Source organism: Eschscholzia californica, unplaced genomic scaffold (genome assembly GCF_041429995.1).
Source record: "Eschscholzia californica isolate CP2 unplaced genomic scaffold, dmEscCali1.0.p SCAF_2, whole genome shotgun sequence".
Taxonomy (NCBI): Eukaryota; Viridiplantae; Streptophyta; class Magnoliopsida; order Ranunculales; family Papaveraceae; genus Eschscholzia; species Eschscholzia californica.
The window spans coordinates 63318147-63341356 of NW_028238309.1; the positions used below are offsets into that span (position 1 = coordinate 63318147).

The 23210-nt window shown below is 35.9% G+C and overlaps 4 protein-coding genes across 5 annotated transcripts; 2 read left to right on the forward strand and 2 right to left on the reverse strand.

The window, feature by feature from the left end:
- Positions 1–4737: 4737 nt before the first annotated feature.
- On the forward strand, positions 4738–6996 carry EXPA12 (expansin 12). Its single transcript, XM_086662230.1, has 3 exons — positions 4738–4930; positions 5376–5691; positions 6406–6996. Exons 1-3 carry the CDS (start codon positions 4771–4773, stop codon positions 6713–6715), a joined length of 786 nt encoding a protein of 261 aa, XP_086518356.1. The 5' UTR covers positions 4738–4770; the 3' UTR covers positions 6716–6996.
- Positions 6997–7213: 217 nt separating this feature from the next.
- On the reverse strand, positions 7214–10150 carry LOC147560154 (pentatricopeptide repeat-containing protein At2g20710, mitochondrial-like). 2 transcript variants are annotated; one of them, XM_086662228.1, is made up of 2 exons: positions 9478–10150; positions 7214–8628 (listed from the first exon to the last, which is right to left on the reverse strand). In XM_086662228.1, exons 1-2 carry the CDS (start codon positions 9676–9678, stop codon positions 7423–7425), a joined length of 1407 nt encoding a protein of 468 aa, XP_086518354.1. In that variant the 5' UTR covers positions 9679–10150; the 3' UTR covers positions 7214–7422. The 2 variants fall into 2 exon arrangements, with proteins under 2 accessions (XP_086518354.1, XP_086518355.1); XM_086662229.1 differs by having other exon boundaries at positions 9060–9752.
- A 671-nt stretch (positions 10151–10821) lies between these two features.
- On the reverse strand, positions 10822–13624 carry LOC147560155 (pentatricopeptide repeat-containing protein At2g20710, mitochondrial-like). Its single transcript, XM_086662231.1, has 2 exons — positions 13194–13624; positions 10822–12212 (listed from the first exon to the last, which is right to left on the reverse strand). The coding sequence occupies exons 1-2, from the start codon at positions 13464–13466 to the stop codon at positions 10983–10985; spliced, it is 1503 nt and encodes a 500-aa protein (XP_086518357.1). The 5' UTR covers positions 13467–13624; the 3' UTR covers positions 10822–10982.
- A 1224-nt stretch (positions 13625–14848) lies between these two features.
- Positions 14849–22893, forward strand: LOC147560156 (uncharacterized). Its single transcript, XM_086659247.1, has 4 exons — positions 14849–16761; positions 18972–19106; positions 20070–20336; positions 21270–22893. Exons 1-4 carry the CDS (start codon positions 14911–14913, stop codon positions 22515–22517), a joined length of 3501 nt encoding a protein of 1166 aa, XP_086515373.1. The 5' UTR covers positions 14849–14910; the 3' UTR covers positions 22518–22893.
- The last annotated feature ends 317 nt before the right edge of the window (positions 22894–23210 follow it).

Here is a 23210-nt window from a genome sequence, read left to right on the forward strand (position 1 = left end):
GATCATTTATCAAAGACTTTGCAGGGCCGGCCCAAGTATATCGGAGGCCCCAAGCGAAATTAAATATTGGGGCCCCGTACAATGCTTATTAGAAAAAAATTAAATAGAAATTAAACAATACAAAAGGTAGGAATCGAACCCTTGACCTTTTATCTAAGATCATAACTCTTACCACTAAGCTACGCTTTAAATTATGTTTGAAATTAGTTTAAATTATAATTAATTTTTCGAAAATTACATACGAAACAGGAAACATGAAGTCCTTGATTATTTGGGGCCCAAAGCGACCGCTTTGGTGGCTTTGGTCACAGGCCTCCCCTGATCAAAGAATGAGTCTGAGTATCAAATGACTGAACAACTGAGATCAATTTACTTATGGTACTTAGTTGACATTCATAAAAGAACATCTAATAAATTATGAGTTTAATAGATCGTATTTAACAGAAGGTGGGAATGTGATTGTTCATCATCAGACAATCACTTATTCACAGACTGTCCCCTTATGAAGTCTTTTATTGTCATATACCTATTGTGCCCTATATATCGTTATTTTGACGTCATTTATGAAGTGTAAAACATTTGGCCAAAAAGAAAAAATTAAGTAAATATCATTTTCAACAAAAAATAAATGAACACCTAATAATTGGGATAAAAACAGAAAGAGAATAAGACTTTTTTTTTTTTGTTGCAAGAGAAAGAAGATAAGACTTGAGTACCACACATGAACAGGTTCAATAAATGGTTGTTTAATTAACATTATCCACTAGTCGACTAAATTCTTTTCAACAACAAAAAAAAAAAGACTAAATTCTTGAGCCAATCGAGTTCTCTAATAAAAGACAAGAGGAGGGAAAAAAGAAATAGTTAAGTACCTTTAAAATATAAACAAGGATAAGTTATTTTAGTCACATATCCTTTGCTTGTTTTGCTCCTCTTTTTATTTTTCTATTTTTTTCTGGTCATACATATAGATCCATTTTCAGTTCAAGAGTCATTCCGTTATTTGGCTATTTTGGAGTATTATCTAGTGTTACTTTTCTGCTTACTGAAAGGGCGATTATCAATAGTCAACCACTAAACTCTTTTCTTTTGTCGAAAAACATATCTAGTTGAGCTAATTATAAGTGAAACTAATTTATATGATGCCAATAACTAATTACTTACACGAAGCTATCATTCAAGATTCCAAGTAGCAACTGAAGTAACAAGAACTAGTTTTTTACAAACAAAATTAAATATTTATAAAGAGAAATTGAGTTCACTGAGCAGGCGATGTTAGTCTGAATTAGAATGGGAAAGATAGATTACATTTTAGTATGGCAGGGTATCATCCCCACTAATTTTCTTCCGGTTTTATTAGTGTGATATGTACTACTAGTAATTAGTTTAGACCTCGAAAGTCTGAATTTGAATGGTGCGCCTTTATCCGTATGATGGCGTTGTGAAAACCTTGTGTTTTATGTTGCAAATAAGGCCCCTCAATTTCGGGGGACGCGTATACATTTTTACTAAAAACACTCCTTCTGAGTCGCATGTGGAGATGGGAGGGAAGTGTTTAGGGCACACAAGCCAAATTTGGACTTTTACATACCCACATCCCACTCCGTCTTCATCCACCATTGTCGCCATCACCATCCTTGTCACCTCTCTGGCTCTCTCCTCTATGTCTCTTTCGTGAAACCTCGTCAGGGTCCAGATAGAGAAACCCAAGACCAGAGTTTCAAATAGAGGGTTCCTCTTAAGCCCTTTGTTGGAGGTTTCTCTTAAACTCGGGTTATGTACGAAAAAGAACAATTTTTCTGTCCCCATTACTCCATTAGTAACATAGGTCGATTTAGCATTTTGCTCTCTATTATATATTTCGCTTCCTAGAACACGAGTCTTTGAACTTTCTTTTCGCCATGTTTATACAAAAAAACTTTACATAATAGTAGCACACTCTCTAGTACCACTACACACACATACACACAAAAAAAAGAAGGGTTATTTCCCTAATGGCCCCCTACTTTGTGACCAGTTTCCCGCCTGGCCCCCTACTTTACAAGAAATACCCATATGGCCCCCTAAAACCGTTAACTTTAACTTTCCGTCACTCTCTCTCCTCCATCTCTTTTTCTCTCTCTGCCATGTCACGCCACCTCATCTAGTAGGCCACCTCATCACCATCTCCGGCAGAGGTCGCCGACCGGCCAAATTTCCGGCCGGCGACCTTCAAACTAAAAAAAAAAATTTTTTTTTTTTTTTTTTTCTCTCTTCCTCTCTCTCTCTCTAAAATTACTCCGGCGAAGGGAGACCTTCGCCGGAGTGGTCTGTTCTTCATTGAAGAACAGACCGAGATCTGTTCTTCACTGAACAGACCTTGGTCTGTTCTTCAATGAACAGACCAGGTCTGTTCATTGAAGAACAGACCACTCCGGCGAAGGTCTCCCTTCGCCGGAGTAATTTTAGAGAGGAAGAGAGAAAAAAAAAAAAAAAAATTTTTTTTTTTTTTTAGTTTGAAGGTCGCCGGCCGGAAATTTGGCCGGCCGGCGACCTCTGCCGGAGATGGTGATGAGGTGGCCTACTAGATGAGGTGGCGTGACATGGCAGAGAGAGAAAAAGAGATGGAGGAGAGAGAGTGACGGAAAGTTAAAGTTAACGGTTTTAGGAGGCCATATGGGTATTTCTTGTAAAGTAGGGGGCCAGGCGGGAAGCTGGTCACAAAGTAGGGGGCCATTAGGGAAATAACCCAAAAAAGAATAACTTGAACATAAAAGTGTGACTCAAAACATGTAAACTAATTCTATCTTTACTTAAATCCCATGTCTTCCCATGTTTATAATATAACATTTAAAACAACTCACTACTTGCAACAAGTCAATGAAAACAGGAAAATCCATCCATGTGATTGTAAGACTATTTTCCTTATTTTCAAGATATCAAGGATCACTTTCTTTTATGAGCTAATCTAACAAACCATGTTCATTCTAGATTCATTGTCAAATCAAATCTTATTGGATATCAATGCTAAAGCTTCAACACTAATATTAGGCTACTAGATAAATTTACAATATATATAGTTACAAATTATAGTTGATGTAGGATGTAAAAAAGTAAAAATCTGAGTTCTATTTAATCGAGTTAAATAATCTTGGCAGAAAACATCCCTCCTAATTGTATCTACCAGAATGAGAAAACTTTCGACATCATTTCTTCAAGTGACATCTTTTACAACAATTATCTCTGCAACTGCAACGCCCCACAACCAGTTTGAATTTTTTTTTTTTTATCATAAATAACAAATATTAGAAAAGTAGTTTGTAATTTCGCATCAGATCTTGTTATCGAACGATCAGAGCGTATAACCGTATTGTAGGTGGCTTCAGACTCGGCCCAATTGACACCCGTGGCTAAGACGATAAAAAAAAGTAGATGAAATATGATGAATTTAGGGGGGGGTAGTGGAGCCAGACTTTCGCGGACTCTTGAGAGTCCGCGAAAGTCTGAGGCATTCAAATCCAGACATTTGAGAGTCCACGAAAGTTTGAGGCATTCAAATCCAGACATTTGAGAGTCCACGAAAGTCTGAGGCATTCAAATCCAGACATTTGAGAGTCTATGAAAGTCCGAGGCATTCGATTGTAGACAAAATATGTCCCAGACTTTGATGGACTTCACAGTTTGATGAATTTGTGAAGGATTTGGGACAAATTTGGAAGCCAAAATGTCTTTCAAAAAACAAGAGACATTTGAAGTCCATCATGTGATCAAACAACAATAATAATATTAAAATAATAAATGTGTACCAAATGTCCATCAATGTCCACAAATATTCACAGATGTTTACGAAAGTCGAAAAATATATTTTGAAATGTTAGTATAAATATATTATTTCATGTGATTAAACAATAATAATAATATCAAAATAATAAATGTCTACCAAATGTCCATCAATGTCCACAAATATTCACAGATGTCTACGAAAGTCGAAAAATATATTTTTGAAATGTTAGTATAAACATATTATTTCATGTGATTAAACAATAATAATAATATTAAAATAGTAAATGTCTACCAAATGTCCATCAATGTCCACAAATATTCACAGATGTTTACGAAAGTCGAAAAATATATTTTTGAAATGTTAGTATAAATATATTATTTCATGTAATTAAAAAATAATAATAATATTAAAATAATAAATATCTACCAAATGTCCATCAATGTCCACAAATATTCACAGATGTTTACGAAAGTCGAAAAATATATTTTTGAAATGTTAGTATTAATATATTATTTCATGTGATTAAATAATAATAATAATATTAAAATAATAAATGTCTACCAAATGTCCATCAATGTCCACAAATATTCACAGATGTCTACAAAAGTCGAAAAATATATTTTTGATTAGCACAAATATAATATGCATTACACATTTTGTCAATGGACTCAAGATCTTAAAATGTCCCCGACAAGTGAATAAATGCAATTCTTACGTACAAAAATTAATAACATACGCATACCATGTGACAAGTACTTCTATTGTCCCACACAAAATACCCTCAAAAATTTAATTCTTCCGTACCTTCAGGGAACGTGACATAGAAAAACGCGGACCTTTTTAATAACTGTTTTTATTATTATATTCATTACAATTATTTTTTCGTTTTTTTTTTTAAATCATAATCACCGACAAAACGCGTGAAAAATAACGCTTATAAATGTCATAAGAGAGGGTCCCTTTAAAAAATATCAGATCAGGTATTAACTTCCATTTCAAGAAAGAAAATGTTAACCAAATTAATGGCTTCTTCTTCTTTTCAATTTACCATTTTCTTCTTCATCTTCTTGGCATCCATTTTTAGTTTTTTTAATGGAGTTGATTGTAAGGGTTGGATACATGCTCATGCTACCTATTATGGTGGCTCTCAGAATCCTAATACTCTCGGTTCGTATTATTATTTTTCGTTTGTAATCTTTTTGAGAAAAATTGTGAGTGGTCGGGTTTTATTCTCACGTAATTCATGTTTCATGTCAAGTATTGGTAGTTTAATTCTGAATAGAATGATTAGTGTACAATCTGAGTGGGAATATCATTTAGAAAAACGATAAATTTACTTTAATTTAAATTTTAGTGCATATCGAAAGATGTTAACATGGTGTAATACCCACTAAAATTCTCTCCAGAGAGCGAGAGAATGTTGGATTAGTTGACATTACATTTTGAAAAAGTGTTTCTCTCAGTTGTTTATCAGATTTCTTATAGTAAAATGTCAATGTGACACCACAATGACTATATAGTTTCGTCAATTATATTTAAAATGTTATACGCAGCGTGCATTTTCTTGTATTGGATAGACTTTGTTAAAAGAAGTTATATGTTAATAATGTAGGAGGAGCTTGTGGATACGAGAACTCATATCACGCTGGATTCGGTGTAAATACAGCTGCATTAAGCGGCGCATTATATCAAAGAGGAGAAGCTTGTGGTGCATGTTATCAAGTAAAATGTGAAGCAAGAACTGATCCAAAGTGGTGTCTCCGCGGCCCTAGAGCGGTGGTGACAGTCACAGCCACCAATTTTTGTCCACCAAATAACAATGGAGGGTGGTGTGATTCTCCTCGCCACCATTTTGATATGTCAATGCCTGCTTTCTTTCGCATTGCTCGTCGTGGTAACGAAGGCATCATTCCAGTTCTTTACAGAAGGTACGCATTAACACCTAAGACTAATTGACATATATATTTCGATAACGGAAGAGACTGTGTTTTCATATTTTACTGTGTTTGAAGAAAGAGCTTCTAAGACTTAACATTTACAAAGTGAAGAGTACTTAGAGAGAAAAGAATACTAATAAAAGTAGGAGGATTTAAGTAAGAACACATAAGTATATGGAACCCACTTGGGGATATAAAAAGTGAGGGACATGCATGTTCTTGACAAAGCATATACATAGCTAGGTTTAAATATGATCTATATATTGTCCTTTGCTAGGTCACTTTCTAGCAAGTTTAATTAATGCATAAGAAGAATATACTAATAAAGTTGAGTGGTTAAGGTGTTGCCTTTCTTTAATAAAGTGAGCTAAAATGATCAAATTGAAATTAGTACTATTTTATGATAAAACACATTAGGTGGATCTAAGGGTGATAAGTACTTGGAATAAGTGGAGACACACACCGCCGACCCACTTGAAGGCGATGAGTCTTCGTTATGCATTCACCAAGGGACTTTGAGCTCACAAATTACATTTTGAGCTTCAATTGGAGTTCGACTTGACCTTTATATCGAGCATTTTCAAAAGAAATATTCGAATGATCTCAGTTTAACTACATTACATGAACGGGACTCATTATATCGTTTCCTTTTTCTATTCTTTATTTTATTTTTATCTTACATGTACATTTTGTTGATGATATTAGAGTGCCATGCAAAAGAAGAGGTGGAGTGAGATTCACATTGAAAGGACAAGGAAACTTCAATATGGTGATGATTACAAATGTTGGTGGTTTTGGATCAATTAAAAGTGCATGGATTAAAGGATCAAAGACAAGATCATGGGTTCCCATGTATAGAAATTGGGGTGCAAATTGGCAAAGTAGTATTGATCTAAGAAATCAAAAAATCTCCATTAGACTCACTTTACATAATGGGAAATCAAGAGTTTTTTACAATGTTGTTCCTTCTTCTTGGAGATTTGGTCAGACCTTTTCTTCTCGTACTCAGTTCTGATCTCTTTTAATGATTCAGAAACTTGAAGGTGAAGATAAATATTTTGGTTGAATGGTAATATGTACGTCTCTTGACTGAAAAAAAAACCAAAATTTGAATCTTAGTATTTTTCAGAAAAAAAAATTATATAAATAGTATATGATTATCACGAACGCAAGTTCACAATCATTCTCTTGTATTTTTTTCAAATTAAACATAATCAATTTCGATTATTTGTTAACTGTATTATGTTTCATTGTACTTAAATTTTATTAATAAATATTCTTCGATAAGTTCAATCGGGACTTTTTTATTGCGTAGTTTTCGATTTATCTAAAAGGCTTATCTAAAGTTACTCGTGTTTATTTGGTTTGATGACCACTTCAGTGGAGCCATCGAGCAGTGTTCTTAGTTTTTATTTTTTTGAATTTTGAATTTTCCGACTCTGACACATTTGAGTCTGACTAGTCAAATCTGAATGGGGCATCACAATATCAAGTTATTTCAGACAAAAGACCCTTAAATAAGACCTAATTTATGTCAAACTAAAAACGACCGAGTCAGACAAAAAATGAACATTCTGAAAACTACCTCGAATCAGTTAGATTTTATATCTGAATTTAAGAAAAAGAAATAATGGATCACCACTCCATAGATTCACACATCCATCCATCTAAGCAGTGAAGAAATCATGGGCTTACTACTACAGGCGACAACCCAAGTTCTTATCAACCAGGTAGAAAACCCATCGACTTCATTCGATCGATAACATCGAGAACTGGTTTACCAGCTGCAATATAAGTATTTATCAACCTGCCATAAATTTTATCGGTTAGTAAGCCTAAATCTGCGATAATCTTTACGAATTCCTCTGCTCTTTCAACATCTTTCTGCTCTTCTAAATACCTAAGACAAGAATTCAATATAACGGGATTCAATTGATAGCCTCGTTTTCCTACCAACATTGCATTTTTCATCATCTCTACTGCTTTTTCCATCTGTTTATCCATCAAATACCCAGTTGCTAATATATTCCAAGTAGGATAAGGTGTTTTTCCAGTTTTGATGATCTTTTCGAGGTTATTCTTGACGACTGTTTCTGCCCTATTAAGAAGACCTTTCTTGCAATAAGCAATTATGAGAGGATTCAATACGCGGAAACCAAAATCACTGCAATTTGATTCCCATTCTTCGAAGATCTTTTCTGCACCTTCAATATCGTCCAATTTCGATAAACAAATAATCATCTTCGAGTATGATGAGTTTTGCAAGTTCCCTGTCGGTTTATACAAATTCCATATTCTATATATCTCTTCCTTTTTTCCAACTTTCGTATACAAAGTTAGAAGATGATCCAGAACCTCAGTTTCCTTCTGATTTATTGTCATTTCCTCAATCTTTTTCAGCATTTCGGTACCTTTATCGATCGAGCCAACTTTTATATACCCATTCGCCATGATTGAGTAACTACTCCAATTAATGTTGATATTTGGATCATCTTCCATCTGCTTCAGAGTTTTTTCCATTCTATCGATATCAGATTGCACAGAGAAAGCATGTAGTTGATTAGTTAAACTAAACCAATTTTGTCGAATTCCATTTGATTCCATTTCTCTCAAAACCACATCTATTTTCTCATGTTGCCCAGTTTGAGAATATAGATTGACCAACTTATTATAAACAAAAGGAGATGAATTGTAAAAACCCAATTTCTTCATCTCTTGAGCTAATCCCTCTGCTTTATCGATGGAATTTGCTTTGACATAGGAATTCAAAAGAGCAGCATAAATTTGAGCTTGTTTTAATGGTTTCGGAAGGTTATCGAAATACTTCTCTGCTTTTTCTAGGCCAAGAACCTTATATGTCAAATTTAAGTGTAATACGACATCCCTTCGTGTGATCTCAATATTACGGTCGTTCATCAACTGAGATATCTGAATTAAGATCCAAAAAACAAATATCAACCTCGAGAAGTTTGCCTTCATTTTCTAAATTTATTACTTCATCAACTAAAGAAGATAGTATAAGAACATGTTAATGTGTTTTCGAGTTTCAACTTCAGTGATGATAATTTTATCGGCATAGTTATCACGAGCAATTCCTATCACCGTACGCCTTCTATAACTTAACTAAGACGTTCCATGTGCACTAAGTCTCGAAAATATAAATACGTGGTAAAACACAAGACTAATTCCCACAACCTAAAGTCTCAAAAGACATGCTCAACTAAGGGCTAAACCAAATATAAGAGAAGCCACATGAGCTATCGTTCTGCCTACATGGTTGAGGCGTACTGTGGTATATCAAGTTTGTGAAAAATCTAACTATAACAATTGGCAACAAGTGAAGAGGTAATTGGTATTACATTGTTGGTCACGAGACTTGCTTGGTTTAGTGGGACTATTCTCATACGCCTCCTTAGGTGGTGTTCTGTGAGCCGAACACGTGCTTTTTTGTTGGTGACGAGGGAGCACATGTGCGGTTCAGCCTATAACGTGTAGGCCTAGTTCTATGTCATATCAGTTTGTGAACATCCAGCTCAAAACCAATTCAAAATGAGACGAACTCGTTTGAATGCGAACTGTCTAACTCCAAAATCAGCCATTCAAAATGAGTCAGGCATTATGAGTCTAGAAAAAGAACATCCTGAAATCTAAGTAGAGTAAATTCAGACCACGAGTCAGATTTCAAATCTGACTCAGAAAAAACACACAAATTGTTAGATTGGATAGCTAATATATTTTGTAGAAAGAGAAAATTGTAGAGGGAAATTGGGAACTAACCTCGAGAGCATGACCATATCTTTTGTTATCAATCATCTTCCCTGCGAGCATTCTAAGGTCTTCTTTCTCGACTGACTGACCATCTTTGTTGAGTATTGAGATGATTGAAACCTTGGGGTCTATCAGATTAAGCTTCTCATACAGTAAATTAAATGATTTTGGGGTTAGGGTTTTATTGGAGAAGAATGAAACCCTAGACATAATTTATAAACCCTAGAATTTGAATCAGTAAAGTTCAGTTTGCTCGGCAGAGGAATTAGGAATTAGCCTCGGATGTGAAGCCTCTTTCTCTCACTCTATAACTTCTGGCGCGTTTCTAATTTAGGGAGATCCACGAGAGGTTTTGGGAGGGGGTGCTAGGAAACAACTATGGGTGCGTCTATAGACCCCCCTTCATTTTAGTCTTCGGTCTCCTTCTCTATTCGCACTCCTGGGGCAGGCCGAGGGCACTCGGACTGGGCGTAATCCGTACCGAGCTTAAGGAGCATGGACTGGGTCCAATCGGAGTGCTCTCGGATTGTCCAATATGTGGGGTTAGAATTGCTTGGATTTTCCCAAACTAGATCGGTCTTCTGACGAAGGAGATACTGCGTGGATTTCTCCAAACCAGATTAGGTAAAGAGAGAGAAGAGGAGAATGAGGAATAGAGATTGAAGGATACACAATGGTGGACAGAAACAAGAAGAAAGTGGGGAATAATAGTTTAGTAGTGACGGTGGTCGTAGCCAGATTTTGTGGTGGTGGCTGAATTTGGTAGTGCTGGGAGGAGATGAGGAAGCATAAATGTTTTGTTTCTCTTCTAAATTTTGCAATCCGGAAAACTAGTCAAAATTCACATTTTCTTTGTACCCCGACTTTTTTCCTATTTCCCTAAAGCCCAACTTTGATACTGATGTATTAGAAGTTCCAAAAAGAAGAATAGCATAAAAAATTCAGGGTTTAAAAAGTTTGGTGGAAAAATCAACAGATCTAGCAAAAGGGAACTTTTCTGTCGTAATCCATTTGTCCAGTAAAGGGGGAATTCCTAAGAGAAACCCCTTTGGTTGGAGAAGAAAATTTTCCGTACCTAAAAAACATGTTCTCTACAAAGTGTGTTTGTATTTTGAGGACTTCGTTAATGGAGGTATTGATCAAAGAAAAGATGATATTAAAATGGAGGTATTGATCAAAGAAAAGATGATATTAAGGAGAAGAGAGAGAAATAAGAAGAAGATAAGAGAAAGACCCTACAGAGTAATTGATCCGCCGTCAAATGAGGGTTTATCAAGAAATTTTCCTAAAATGAGGGTCGTAAAAAGAATTAAAATTAGTTTTAGACTTGTTTGTGAAGATATTTACATATAACAAAAGAACAATTCAGTACCCAAATCTCATATGATAGATTAGTTCACAAAAACATGAAAACCCTAATAGTTTCAATAAGACAATTATGAGATGGTTAGTAGTATAAGTTCCAAAACTGCAAACCAAGAATTCTTGATACTTATAATAACTCAAACACTTCCTTATAAGATATCGTTCGTTGCTTCTTCAATAGAAAAACCATCTACTTTCATCCGATTGATAACATCGATAACTGGTTTCTTTGCTGCAATATAAGTTCTTAGTAAACTATTATATGCTTCTTGGTTTAATTGGCCAGAATCCCCGACTAACTTTATGAAATCTTCTGCTCCTTCGACATTTTTCTGCTCTTCAAAATACCCGAGACAAGAATTTATCGTGTTAGGGTTCAACTTCCAACCTCGTCTTCCTACCAACAATGCATTTTTCGCCATCTCTACCGCTTTTTCCATTTGTTTATCCTCCAAATACCCAATTGCTAATATATTCCAAGTACTTGCATAAGGTTCTTTTCCATTTCTAATTGCATCTTCAACTTTCATCTTAACAATTGATTCAGCTTTATCAAGAAAACCTTTTTTGCAGTAAGCAACTATTAACCGATTCAGTACCCGGAAATCAAAATGGAAAGAATTAGATTCGCATTCCTCGTAAATCTTCTCTGCGCCTTCAATGTCATCTAATTTTGCTAAACAAGTTATCATGGTTGAGTATGATGTATTTCGCAACTTACCTGTCGATTTATACGATTCCCATATTCTACAAATCTCTTCCTTTTTCCCTATTCCTGTGTATAGAGACAAAAGAAAATCCAAAACTACAGGTGTCTTTCGATTTACAGTCATTTCTTCCACCTTTTTCAGCATTTCGATACCTTTATCGATCGAACCAACTTTTATATACCCATTTGCCATTATTGAGTAAGCATTCCAATCAATGGAAATTTCAGGATCATCCTCCATTTGTTTCAGAATTTTTTCCATTCCATCTGTATCGGATTTAACTGCGTACGCGTTCAATTGATTGGCTAAAGTAAATTTATCTCGGCGAATTCCATTCGATTCCATTTCTTCCAACAAAACATCTATTCTCTTATGTTGCCCAATCTGAGAGTATAAATTAACCAACATATTATACGAAAAGGGGGATGATGTGAAACCCAGTTTCTTCATTTCCTCAACCAATTTCTCTGCTTTATCGACAGATTTCTCTTTAACATAACAATTCAAAAGAGCACCATAACTTTGAGCTAGTTTTAATGGTTTTGATATGTTATCGAAATACTTCTCTGCTTTTTCTAGCCCATGAACTTTATATATCAAGTCTACACGGGTTGCAACATCGCTTGGTGACAACTCAGTATATCGTCGGTCACTCATCCATTGAGATATCTGAATAAAGACTTCAAAAGACACGTCAAGAACTGGAATTTCATATGAAACAAGAAACCCACAACAAAAACAGTAGTTTTCGTCTCAATGTCTCGTAGTTTTTCAAATAAGAAAATAATAGATGAAATCATGAAAATAGACCAAACGAAGTTTCTCATAAAAATGGGTATATGGTATATCATAAAGTGAACCCCCTAACTCCATGGTTACTGGGATGGAGATATGGCGTAAACTATATTGGACTAAAGTAACCACCACAATATTGATTAGCAAAATGATACCACTGGACTTAACTCTATCATTAGACGGGGGATGATGGACGTTTGTCCCAGTCAGCAACTCCATATCGGGTAGGTGGCCATGGTCGAGGGGAGATCCTTAAGTTCGATAATAGGTCTATTTTTGCTAAGTGAAGATCATTTAATCTCAATAATGGGAGGTGAAGTTTTACAAATATCATATTAGTGGATTCCACTACTCGCATGTACTTTTGAAATGTATCACTCCTAATGCGCTTGACGACATTGTCTGGGCTTGTAGGGCTCACATTATGTCATTCCTCGTCATTTTGTGATGTACCCAAAATCTGACATTACGTGGTTGTGATAGTCCCACATCGCTGGCGAGAGTGTCCGGACCCTATGCTATAGCTTAGTAAGTTTGTGGGGGTCTTTTGGGTGGGCTTGTGGAACCTTGGCCGAGAACAAAACCCCGTACATGTGGGCTTGGTCATTAGGTGTCTAAAGCGGGACATCTCGATAACTGCCGAGGCTTACTGCATGACAGTGTTGCCCTACTATTGACAGTTCAGTCATGAGCATCGGATCGAGTCTACTGTTGTTAACAGCTTACACCTAGGTTCCGTTCCTAAAAGGGCTTCACTGGGGAAACCCTAAAATCTACTGCTTTGATAAAATACTACATTTTCTGAGTTAAGTGTTTAAATTGTAGAGAGATAAAATAGGTTAATGAGGAACAAACCTGAAGTGCGTGTTCAAACCTATTGTAGTAAGTCATCTTCCTTGTGAGCATTCGAAGGTCTGTTTTCTTGACGTCTTGTCCATCTTCGATGAATTTATCTAGGACTGGTATGATTGAAATCTTAGGGTCTCTAATCGGTGAAACCCTTTTATACAATGAACGAAATGAACTTGAGGTGAGGGTTTCAGTGGAGAAGAATGAAACCCTAGAAAATGAACCAGTTAACTTATGTTTGCTTAGCAGGGGAAGTAGCCGACTCCATTGAAGTTTCATCTCTCTCTCTCTCTCTCTCTCTCTCTCCTTACTCCCTACCCTCTATTTCAAATTTTGCTTACTGTAGACCTAGAGTCAGAAGCTTAAAAAGTCAAAATATGTTTAAGTCCTTCCCGGTACATTTTTTTTTTGTTTGGGGAATGTACTAACACGCAATTGATATATTAGGAAGAGATAATACAAAAGTATGTTATATATTTACCGGTTTTATCAGACATACTCACACATATTCATACTCGCACTTAAATTTATTTTTACCCTAAAACACTCGTTTTTTCAACACACATAAATTGGTTAAATGTTTTGATCAGTTTTCGTCAATAAGATGAAATCGATTATGTACTCAAACTATCAGAAAGATGAAACAAATGTGTAACATAAGACATCGGTACAGTCATACTGACATATAAGATAAAGGAACAACTACTGACAGATAACAATGAACACCATTTGAAGATAATTCTGCTAAGTTTTTCGTCAGTAATACAAAAACCTCATATCAGTAGTTTCATGTCGACCTATAATGCAATTTGTCAGATTAGTACTTCCGATAAGTTTTTTTTATGAAATTTTTTGCTTTCCAACAATAACATCACTGTCATTGAAATGTATCTCTAAATGTCAGACTGCTTTTGTACTCAATCCATAAATTGCAGATAACTTTATTATGGCAAAAAAAACTTTCGCACAAATGAGATAATAACACAGATCTTCTTTTGCTCTTAAAATGGACATGGCGGAAGCCATGACCGAGTGGAACTACTTTGCAAAAAATGGGTTTACGTCAACTGTCGATTAAATTAATTGCGGAATGTGTTATAACTTCTTCCTTCCAAGTTCTCCTCAATGGTGTTCCACAAAACACCATTCAAGCTAACAGGGGGATTCGACATGGGTGTCTCCTTTTTCCATTTTTATTTATCATGGTTTCCAATGGCTCTCTAACTGAGCGAAAAGTTTGGAAAATATTTAGAGATGTATCTAAAACTTATAAAACTCAGAAAAAACCATACATTTGTGTCTAAAAACTTATAAATTTCGAATCTCTTAAAGAAAAAATACTTTAGTGTTATTGATCAAACTTTCTTGAATTAAACAACGTTAATTAGATGAGCTCTTGACCAAATTGGGGAAGTTATAAAAGCACCCAGACTTTTCGCACCTTGTTATGTCTAAAGTGGGTGCCAAAATCAATAACGTTTGGGTGTTCTTAGAATTTTTTCAAGTTTTTGAAACCTGTATCAAACGCTTACGAGGTGTATTTCTTAAGAAAATTTTAATTTTTTTCCCACGAGAAAAAGATATTTTCTTATCCAAACATTTTCACATGAATCAAACGGACCCTTAAAATTTTTGATCATTTTCGTATTTTCACAAAGGGCGGGCCTTTCTTTATCATTTGGAATAGAGGAGGGAATTTGATTCCAAACACTTTCAGATACAAATGGCTCTAGCAAGAACTGTTTCTGCTTCAAGTAAGGTTTCTTCATCTCTATCTTCCTTCACTCATCTTTCAAACAATTTACTCTCAAATGCAACTGTTAACCCTAATTCCAAAACACCCAAATTTTTTCTTCCTGATTTTGTTGACACAACCCAGAAATTGGAGAATTTTATAAGAGATGGGTGTAAGTCAGGGATCATTAAGTATGATGATGCCCTAGCTTTATTTGATAATTTGCTTCATATTAAAGTTAAACCCTCACTTTCTATTTATCCTTTTAATCAATTGTTGGGTGTAATTTTAAGAATGAAATGCCCTAGTTCTACTGTTATTGATTTATACAAACAAATGGTGAGTAGTTCAGTTGAAACTCAACCTGATATTTGTACTTACAACATTTTAATTAATGCTTACTGTGACTTGAACTGGGTGGATCTTAGTTTTTCAGTACTAGCTAACTTCTTGAAATGTGGGTTTGAACCTGATACCATAACACTGAACACACTTATTAAGGGACTTTGTCGAGCTGATAAAATTTCTCAGGCAGTAGCGGTGTTCGAGAAAATGTCTAAGAGAGAGGATATTCTAGATGCGGTTTCTTATGGGACGCTAATAAATGGGCTTTGCAAATCAGGGAACTCAAAATCAGCTGTCGAATTGTTAAGAGAGATGGAGAAGAAAGGAAATTGTAAACCTAATGTGGTAATCTATAGCACAATAATTGATAGTTTGTGTAAAGACGGACTTGTAGATGTTGGTTTTGAGTTGTTCTCCGAAATGATTGGTAAAAGTATTTGGCCGAATGTTGTAACTTACAGTTCTGTGATTCAAGGTTTATGCATTTCAAGCCGGTGGAAAGAAGCAGTTAGCATCTTCCACAACATGATTGATCGTGGGATCTCCCCAAACCTGGTAAACTTCAGTATTCTTATTGATGCTCTTTCCAAAGAAGGAATGACAGAAGAAGCACATGAACTTCTAGAAGCCATGATCGGAATAGGTATAGAGCCTGACACTTTCACGTACAGTTCATTAATCAATGGATACTGTTTAAAGGGTCGTATGACAGAGGCAGTTAAAGTTTATGATTCCATGGTGCATAAGGGGCATGCACCCGACGTGGTTACGTACAGCACACTGATTAATGGGTACTGCAAGAAAAAGATGATTGATGAGGCCATGAGGGTAGATGAAGAAATGTGTCGGAAGGGATTGAACCGTGATGTCTATGGTTATAATATTCTTATTGGTGGTCTGTTGATGGTGGGAAGAGTTGTCGAAGCTAAGGAACTTTTCAAAGAAATGAAGTTTCATAGTCAGTGTCCGAATATCATCACTTACTTAACACTTACGGACGGATTGTGTAAAAATGGCAATCTTTGTGAGGCAAAAGAATTACTTCAAGATATGGAAATGTGTTACCTCAAACCAAATATCAAAATCTATAACATCCTGATTGACGGAATGTGCAGGGCAGGTAAAATTCAAGATGCCGTGGAGCTTTTCAGTAAAATTTGTACGAAAGGTTTGGAGCATAACACTGTAACATACAAAACAATGATAAATGGGTTTTGTAAAGCGGGGTTTCTGAAAGAGGCTAATGAATTATTCTTAGAAATGACGAAGAAAGGTTATCCACCGGACAAATACACATTCAATAGTATAATTATGGGATATTTTCGAAAGAATGAAATTGATAAGGCAATTCATCTTTTACACGAAATGATTGGGAAGGGATATTCACCTACAGCAAATATTACAAGTGTGATAGTGAATCTTCTATCAACCGGTCAATTAAGTCGTGAATGCATAGATTCACTGAAGAGGTTCAACCCAAGTACGGAAAAGATTTGATGTCTGACCGTTGATTTTCATTCTTCTTTACCATATGGAGCTAAAGCATAAAAACTTACCTTTTAACGAGGAAGTCATTATTTAGAAAAATCATCATGGGATTATCTCCAAGGTACACAAATACATCTTTTCATTTTTTTTGTTGTACATTCTGTACAAAATGGATGAATCTGGTGCTATTGCTTTGCATGGAATATTGTTCTCTCTTCATGTCTTTGCTACATCTTTAATACTATCGCATCATGCCTCTGTTCCCATATGTTTTTATCGATTATTTCCTGCAAACCACAGAAGAAAAAGGAAAATTGAAAGAGATAAATCCACTCACAGGAAGAACCCGCTTTTAAGATGAATTTATCATTTAGTCACGTCCGACATGGCATTTTCCCGGCCAGGAAGGGAATGACAGGAACATGTCACTGAACTACCGAGAACCGGATTTCATGGCCAAAATTTGTATATATGTCGAGTTTACCAAGTAGGCTCAACAGGGCTGCTTTAATCTTGATTCTTAATTATGAGGATGATTGTACATTTTGCTTCAATTTTGAGTTATTCCTGCAAGACAAAACAGTTGATATTTTGAAAGCATCACCAGATTAACTGAACGCAGATGAAGATGAAGGTCACCATAACAACTATTTTTCAAAAAGCGGTTAAGCACCTATTCAGTCAAAGAAAATTCTGTTGGCACCTGGACCTCCTTTCGTGAGTCCCATCTGGTCACCCTAGTAAGGTGTAATGGAAAATGGCTATATAGGTTTAAGTATTAAACATAAAAAAGCAAAAAAAACCAGTAGTTTTTCTGAAATAATTAAAAGTATACTGAAGATACTGAAAATTGTGCCTCTGCTATCAGAAAGCGGTTAAACAAATTGTCGGGTTGTCTCTTCATGAAAGAACTCTTCTGGTCTGACACTGAACGAACTTAAACCCACCTGTTTCTTGTTAATTTGACATTAGTCTTAAAAAATTGAAGATGACTGAATTTGAATTTACATGATTGTTACATAATTATTGTGATCCGTGAATATTACTTTATATTGTTATTGTTTGCCACTTCACAAGTAGTAATAGACCATGAAGATCTCTTCTAGAACGACAGGACTCGAACTGTTTTGGTGATCATTTTTCCCAAACTGAGCCAGACCCATACCCTGGTGCACCTGAAATCCTTAGGAAACATTAGTTCCTTCTTGCACTATTATAGCGTTCATATCATGGTTCTATTGTTCAAGTAAAACTCATTAGCAGTTATGTATTAAACACTATGTTTTCGTAGTAAAAAGGTCCTATCTACATTTTTTAGATGTACTTGGTTAGACATTGAGCCTGAGTTTTGCATATTTATTTGCCATCACTTGAAGGTTTAGGGTTTCCACATGGAAAAAAGTATATACTGTTTTTCTTAGATCAACAGCTCCCAGTGGTTGTCTATGGCTGATGCTTTATCTTTTCAGGTACGGTTTAAACCAAGGGAAGTCATAAAATATATTTCATGTAATCAGAATCATGATTATAGATCAAATGACATTAATACATCATGCTCAGCCGGGATAAATAAGTTTGTATTATAGGCAATTGCCATAGAAATCCGTGCTTGTAAGAAGTCTTGAGCGGAGCGGTTTTAGATATTAGGTAGCACCACCACTAGGGGCGGTGAAAAAACAGTTATTCCAGTGGTTTTTAGCGGTTTCCTTGCATGTTAGATAATGTGTTCCTCATTTGGTTCATGACAGCAACCGAACTCGATTTGGCCTTAGAAAATTCTCCTTGGGTTATTCAAGAGGAACTGGTGGTGGTGCACTAATGTAGAGGGGAAATAGCACCGGAGACCATGCGTTCGACACTGTTTGGTTCTAGACAGAACTTCACGGAATCTCATTGGGACACTTAAACAGTACCATGGTTAACCGCCTGGTAGGATCAATTGGGAATATTTGAACCTACAACTCCAGATGAAAGACAAAGTGGAGTGTCTTCTGACGCGTTAAAATTGAATTTAATATAAACTGAACTTTACCACAAAGTTTATCTATGCTTATCAATTGGGAAATAATTCCTAACAATAGTTCTTTACTAAACAATTTTAAGAAATGTTGTTTCATTTGTCTCGGGTCAAAAGGAACAAAATCCTATCACATTCGGGTATCTCAGCCAAAGCAACTGATCATCTCTCTCACACTGAAGTCGGGAACCTGTTATAGGGAAGTGGTTCAACATCAATTGCAGTCATGCGGAGAGAAGAGAATAACAATGTTGCTGGAACGCATGAAGAACGTTCTAAGAGACGGTATAAAAGGACTGCTAGACAAATTTCAAATGAAGAAACACCAGAAAGGGTACCGGCAACCCAAATATCGCAGGAGAAATGACGTACTTAGCATGGAACTTTCGGGGGCTCGGGAACGATCCGGCAAAAGAAACTCTATGTCAGTTCCTAGGAGCGATTAAACCAAACTTGGTTTTTCTGTATGAAACCAGACTTACTACTGTGATTTCCTTTTACCTTCTCTTAATAAATAAGGTCTTTATAAACTCTTTTCAAGTTCCAACAAACGATTGGAGTGAGGGATTACTTCTACTCTGGTATGATATAAGTATAATAAATATTAATTATTCCCCGTTTAATCTTATACATACTACTATTACTAATATGGGAAGGGATAAAGGCCCGCGACATAATTGTTGTAGGTCCCCGGATTACACATGAACCTCCTCACGTTTTGGCTACAAATTGGGTGCCAACAACAATTATCTGAATATTGACAACATGATCATTACAAAGGCATTGATACATAGATACGATGTAATGAGCACGAGAAATAATTAACCGTTGGCCTGTCTTATGTTAATAGTCCCAATTCTTGGGATCCACCGAAGGTCCAAGATAGATGGAACATTTAATTGGAGATTATAGTGTTCACTTAATTCATGATGCATATTATATTCATCAAATATCAATGTCATACAAATGTAATGATTCTTAGAGTCCGGTTCCGAACCTTTCAACAAAAAAAAAAAGAGTCCGGTTCCGAACAAAAAAAATAGTTCGGAGGCTCTTACATGCCCATGGGTGTCCGAGCCCGGCCCAGTTCTCACCCTTCCACCAACCAAACTAGTAGACCCACAAATTTGTTGTAGGGGCGCTTACAGTAAAAAATAGTGGGATCCCAAGACCGTTAAAGCCCTAGCAAGTACCAACCTTAAACCCTTGAGTCCCCTTTCACTTGGATTTTGTAAAACTAGTAGCAGTAGTAGGGTTCTTCATCTTTCTTTCAGAACCCTAAATTATTTTTCTCTAAATGAATTCGAGTGTATTTTCGAAGTTGAATCGGTTAAGGTTAAACCCCAAATCTACCCACCAGTTATGTGAAACTCGATCAATTTATACAGGTAGATATTCTAAGATCAATCTTTATTCGAAGATTAGTCCACTCGGAAAACCTGGTACTAGTGTTGTTTCTGAACTTGAGAAATGGACGGAGAAGGGAAGATCGGTTCGATTAATCGAGCTTAATCGTATCATTCGTGACCTTCGGATGCGTAAGAGATACTCACAAGCCCTTGAGGTTCTCTCTCTACTCTCTATCTCTAGATTTCTCTCACTCGTTGATGATTCAACTAGTTCAATGTTACTGTGTATTGATAGAAACCCATTAAAGATTAGGGTAATGATTGGTTTTGAGTTTGATATTTCTGTTCTGTTTGTAGTTCTGGGTTGTGGGTAAAGTAGTTCTTAGTGACATTTAATCATTTTTTGATGTTAATGAATATCTTCTCCACTTTGTTTGAGTGTTAAATTGGATGGTAAACAAAGTGATTTAATAGAATATAATAGAGATTAAGGTTAAGGTGATGATTGGTTTTGAGTAATTAGATGGTAGAAGATAGTTTTGGTTGTTTCAATTTCTTAAAACAGATTTAGAATTTAGCATTTTTCTTTGTTGTAATATTATACCTAAGGTGATTTAGAAATGGTTTTGGTTGTAATGAAACCATGTTGTTGGGCTCGACCAGACAATGTTTTAGAAAACGTTGTCCTGCTTCAATGAGGCACTTTGCTTCAGAAAAGCTATGCGCCGACTTGAGGTGGTTGCCTCGATGCGTAGAAGGCGTACACTAGTTCTTTTAGAAAATTTAATGATACCACGTTTATGTACAAAGATAAGATCATATAGTCTTTTTCACTTTGCTGGAATAATATAAAGACCTAACTAGTTATAAAAACAATAAATATAAATGTTGTTACCTCTCATGTTGCATAATTTTAAACTACACTTGTAAGTTTTGTTTTGTTTTATTTTTCGTGGATGCGTATGCCTCAAGGAGAAAACTGTCTCGCAATGAGGCACGTCTCGAGGTGTACGCAGCTACCGAATTTTAAAACATTGCGACCAGATAGCCAAGATAGTCCTTGGGTCCAAACTATGTACTCCATTGTGCTTTTCTCTGTTTTATGTTTTCATTTCCTTCTAATCTCTCGTTCGCTTCAATGGTTGCAGATTTCAGAATGGATGGGTGAAAAAGGTGTTTGCGAATTTACATCAGGCAACCATGCTGTGCAGTTGGACCTTATTAGTAGAGTGCACGGGCTGGACTCTGCTGAAACCTACTTCAATAATTTGAGCGACAAAGACAAAACTGAAAAGACATATGCAGCTCTTCTTGGATGTTACGCGAGGGAGTGTCTGACAGATAAATCACTATCTCACATGCAGAAGATGAAAGACTTGGGTATCCCTTTATCTTCACTGCCCTACAATAATATCATGTCCCTCTATGCTAATCTCAACCAATACGAGAAGATCCCCGAGGTAATGGCAGAAATGAAGGAAACTGGTATCTTGCCTGATAATATCAGCTATTCAATCTGCATGAATTCTTATCAAGCAAGGTCCGATATTGACGGAATGGAGAAGGTTCTTCAAGAGATGGAGAAACAGGCCCATATCTTCATGGACTGGATGACTTATGCAACCGTGGGTAGTTTCTACATAAAAGCAGATCTCAAGGGAAAAGCTCTTGCCTGCCTAAAGAAATCAGAGGAGAAGCTTGGAAAAAACGAAGGGTATGGATTCAATCATCTCATTACACTTTATGCAAGTCTTGGCGATAAAGCTGAGGTGATGCGATTATGGGAACGCAAGAAATATACTTGTAAGAGGTATATTAATGTGGATTATACAATTATGCTGGGATCGTTAGTAAAGTTAGGAGAATTAGAAGAAGCGGAAAAGTTATTAAAGGATTGGGAGTCTTCTAAGAACAGTTTCGACTTCCGTGTGCCAAATACACTTCTTATTGGTTACTGCCAAAATGGGTTGGTTGAGAAAGCACGAGAAATGCTCAAACACATAATAAAGAAAGGGAAGACTCCAATACCTAACAGTTGGGGGATAATAGCAACTGGGTACACGAAAAAGCATGAGATGGATAAGGCTTTAGAGTGCATAAAAATGGCTTTTGAATTACGCAAAGGAAATGAAGGTTGGAGACCGAACCCTAAAGCATATATTGGTATACTGGGTTGGCTCGGTGAGAAAGGTCAGGTTGAAGAAGTTGAAGAATTTGTGGGCTTGTTAAAGACTGTGTTGCCAATGGAAAGAGTTATGTATCATGCCTTAATTCAGGCTAATGTTAGAGAAGGAAAAGAAGTAGAAAATCTTCTTGAGAAAATGAAAGCCGATAAAATTGAGGAAGACGAAGAAACAAAGAAGATCTTGAGCTTGAGACAAGTTAAAGCGGATTAATGAAAGTCAATCTGCAATATTTAAACAAATCTCTCCTTCCATGGTTCATAATGTTATAGAAGTCCGAGATTAAAGTTTATTCTAGGTTTTATGTGCTCTCTTCTTCAATTGAACGACAAGAAAGAGAAGGGCTTATGACATTCCCCATCATCATTATAGTTACCTTGTAGTGAAGTTTAAGATGCTCCTTTAAGTTTTCGGCATCCAAACATTTTATAATCAAATATCGTCGGTCTGTTTCATCTTTGTCTGTGATTTTTTAGGGTTACTGATTCAAAGATGTTTATGTTCTTCATTACTGGTCAATGAGTAGTTTTTTTTTAAGTGTTTTCAACTCTTAATAATGCAAGAAAGATTTCTAGGGGTCTTATTATTATGTATTTTGTTCCTATAGTAGGAAAACATTTTCTTTTCCACTAGGAATTGATTTCTTCTTTTCTTTTCTCACTAAGACCAAAATTTAATCACTCTAATTAGGCATGTGCTCTTTTTGAGATGAATACTAGAGTCAAATCAAGTGTGCTAAAAATCTCAATATACAAATGCACAAAGATGTATTTGGTGAAAGGATTTCTTCTAGTAAAAAAATGATAGAATGCTTGAAAAAGTCGGCCAAACATTTGAGGTGGCTGTGGGATCTTGCCCATGTTGCTTTCTCTTGATTGATTCAGTGAAATCTGACCGTTTTCTGAT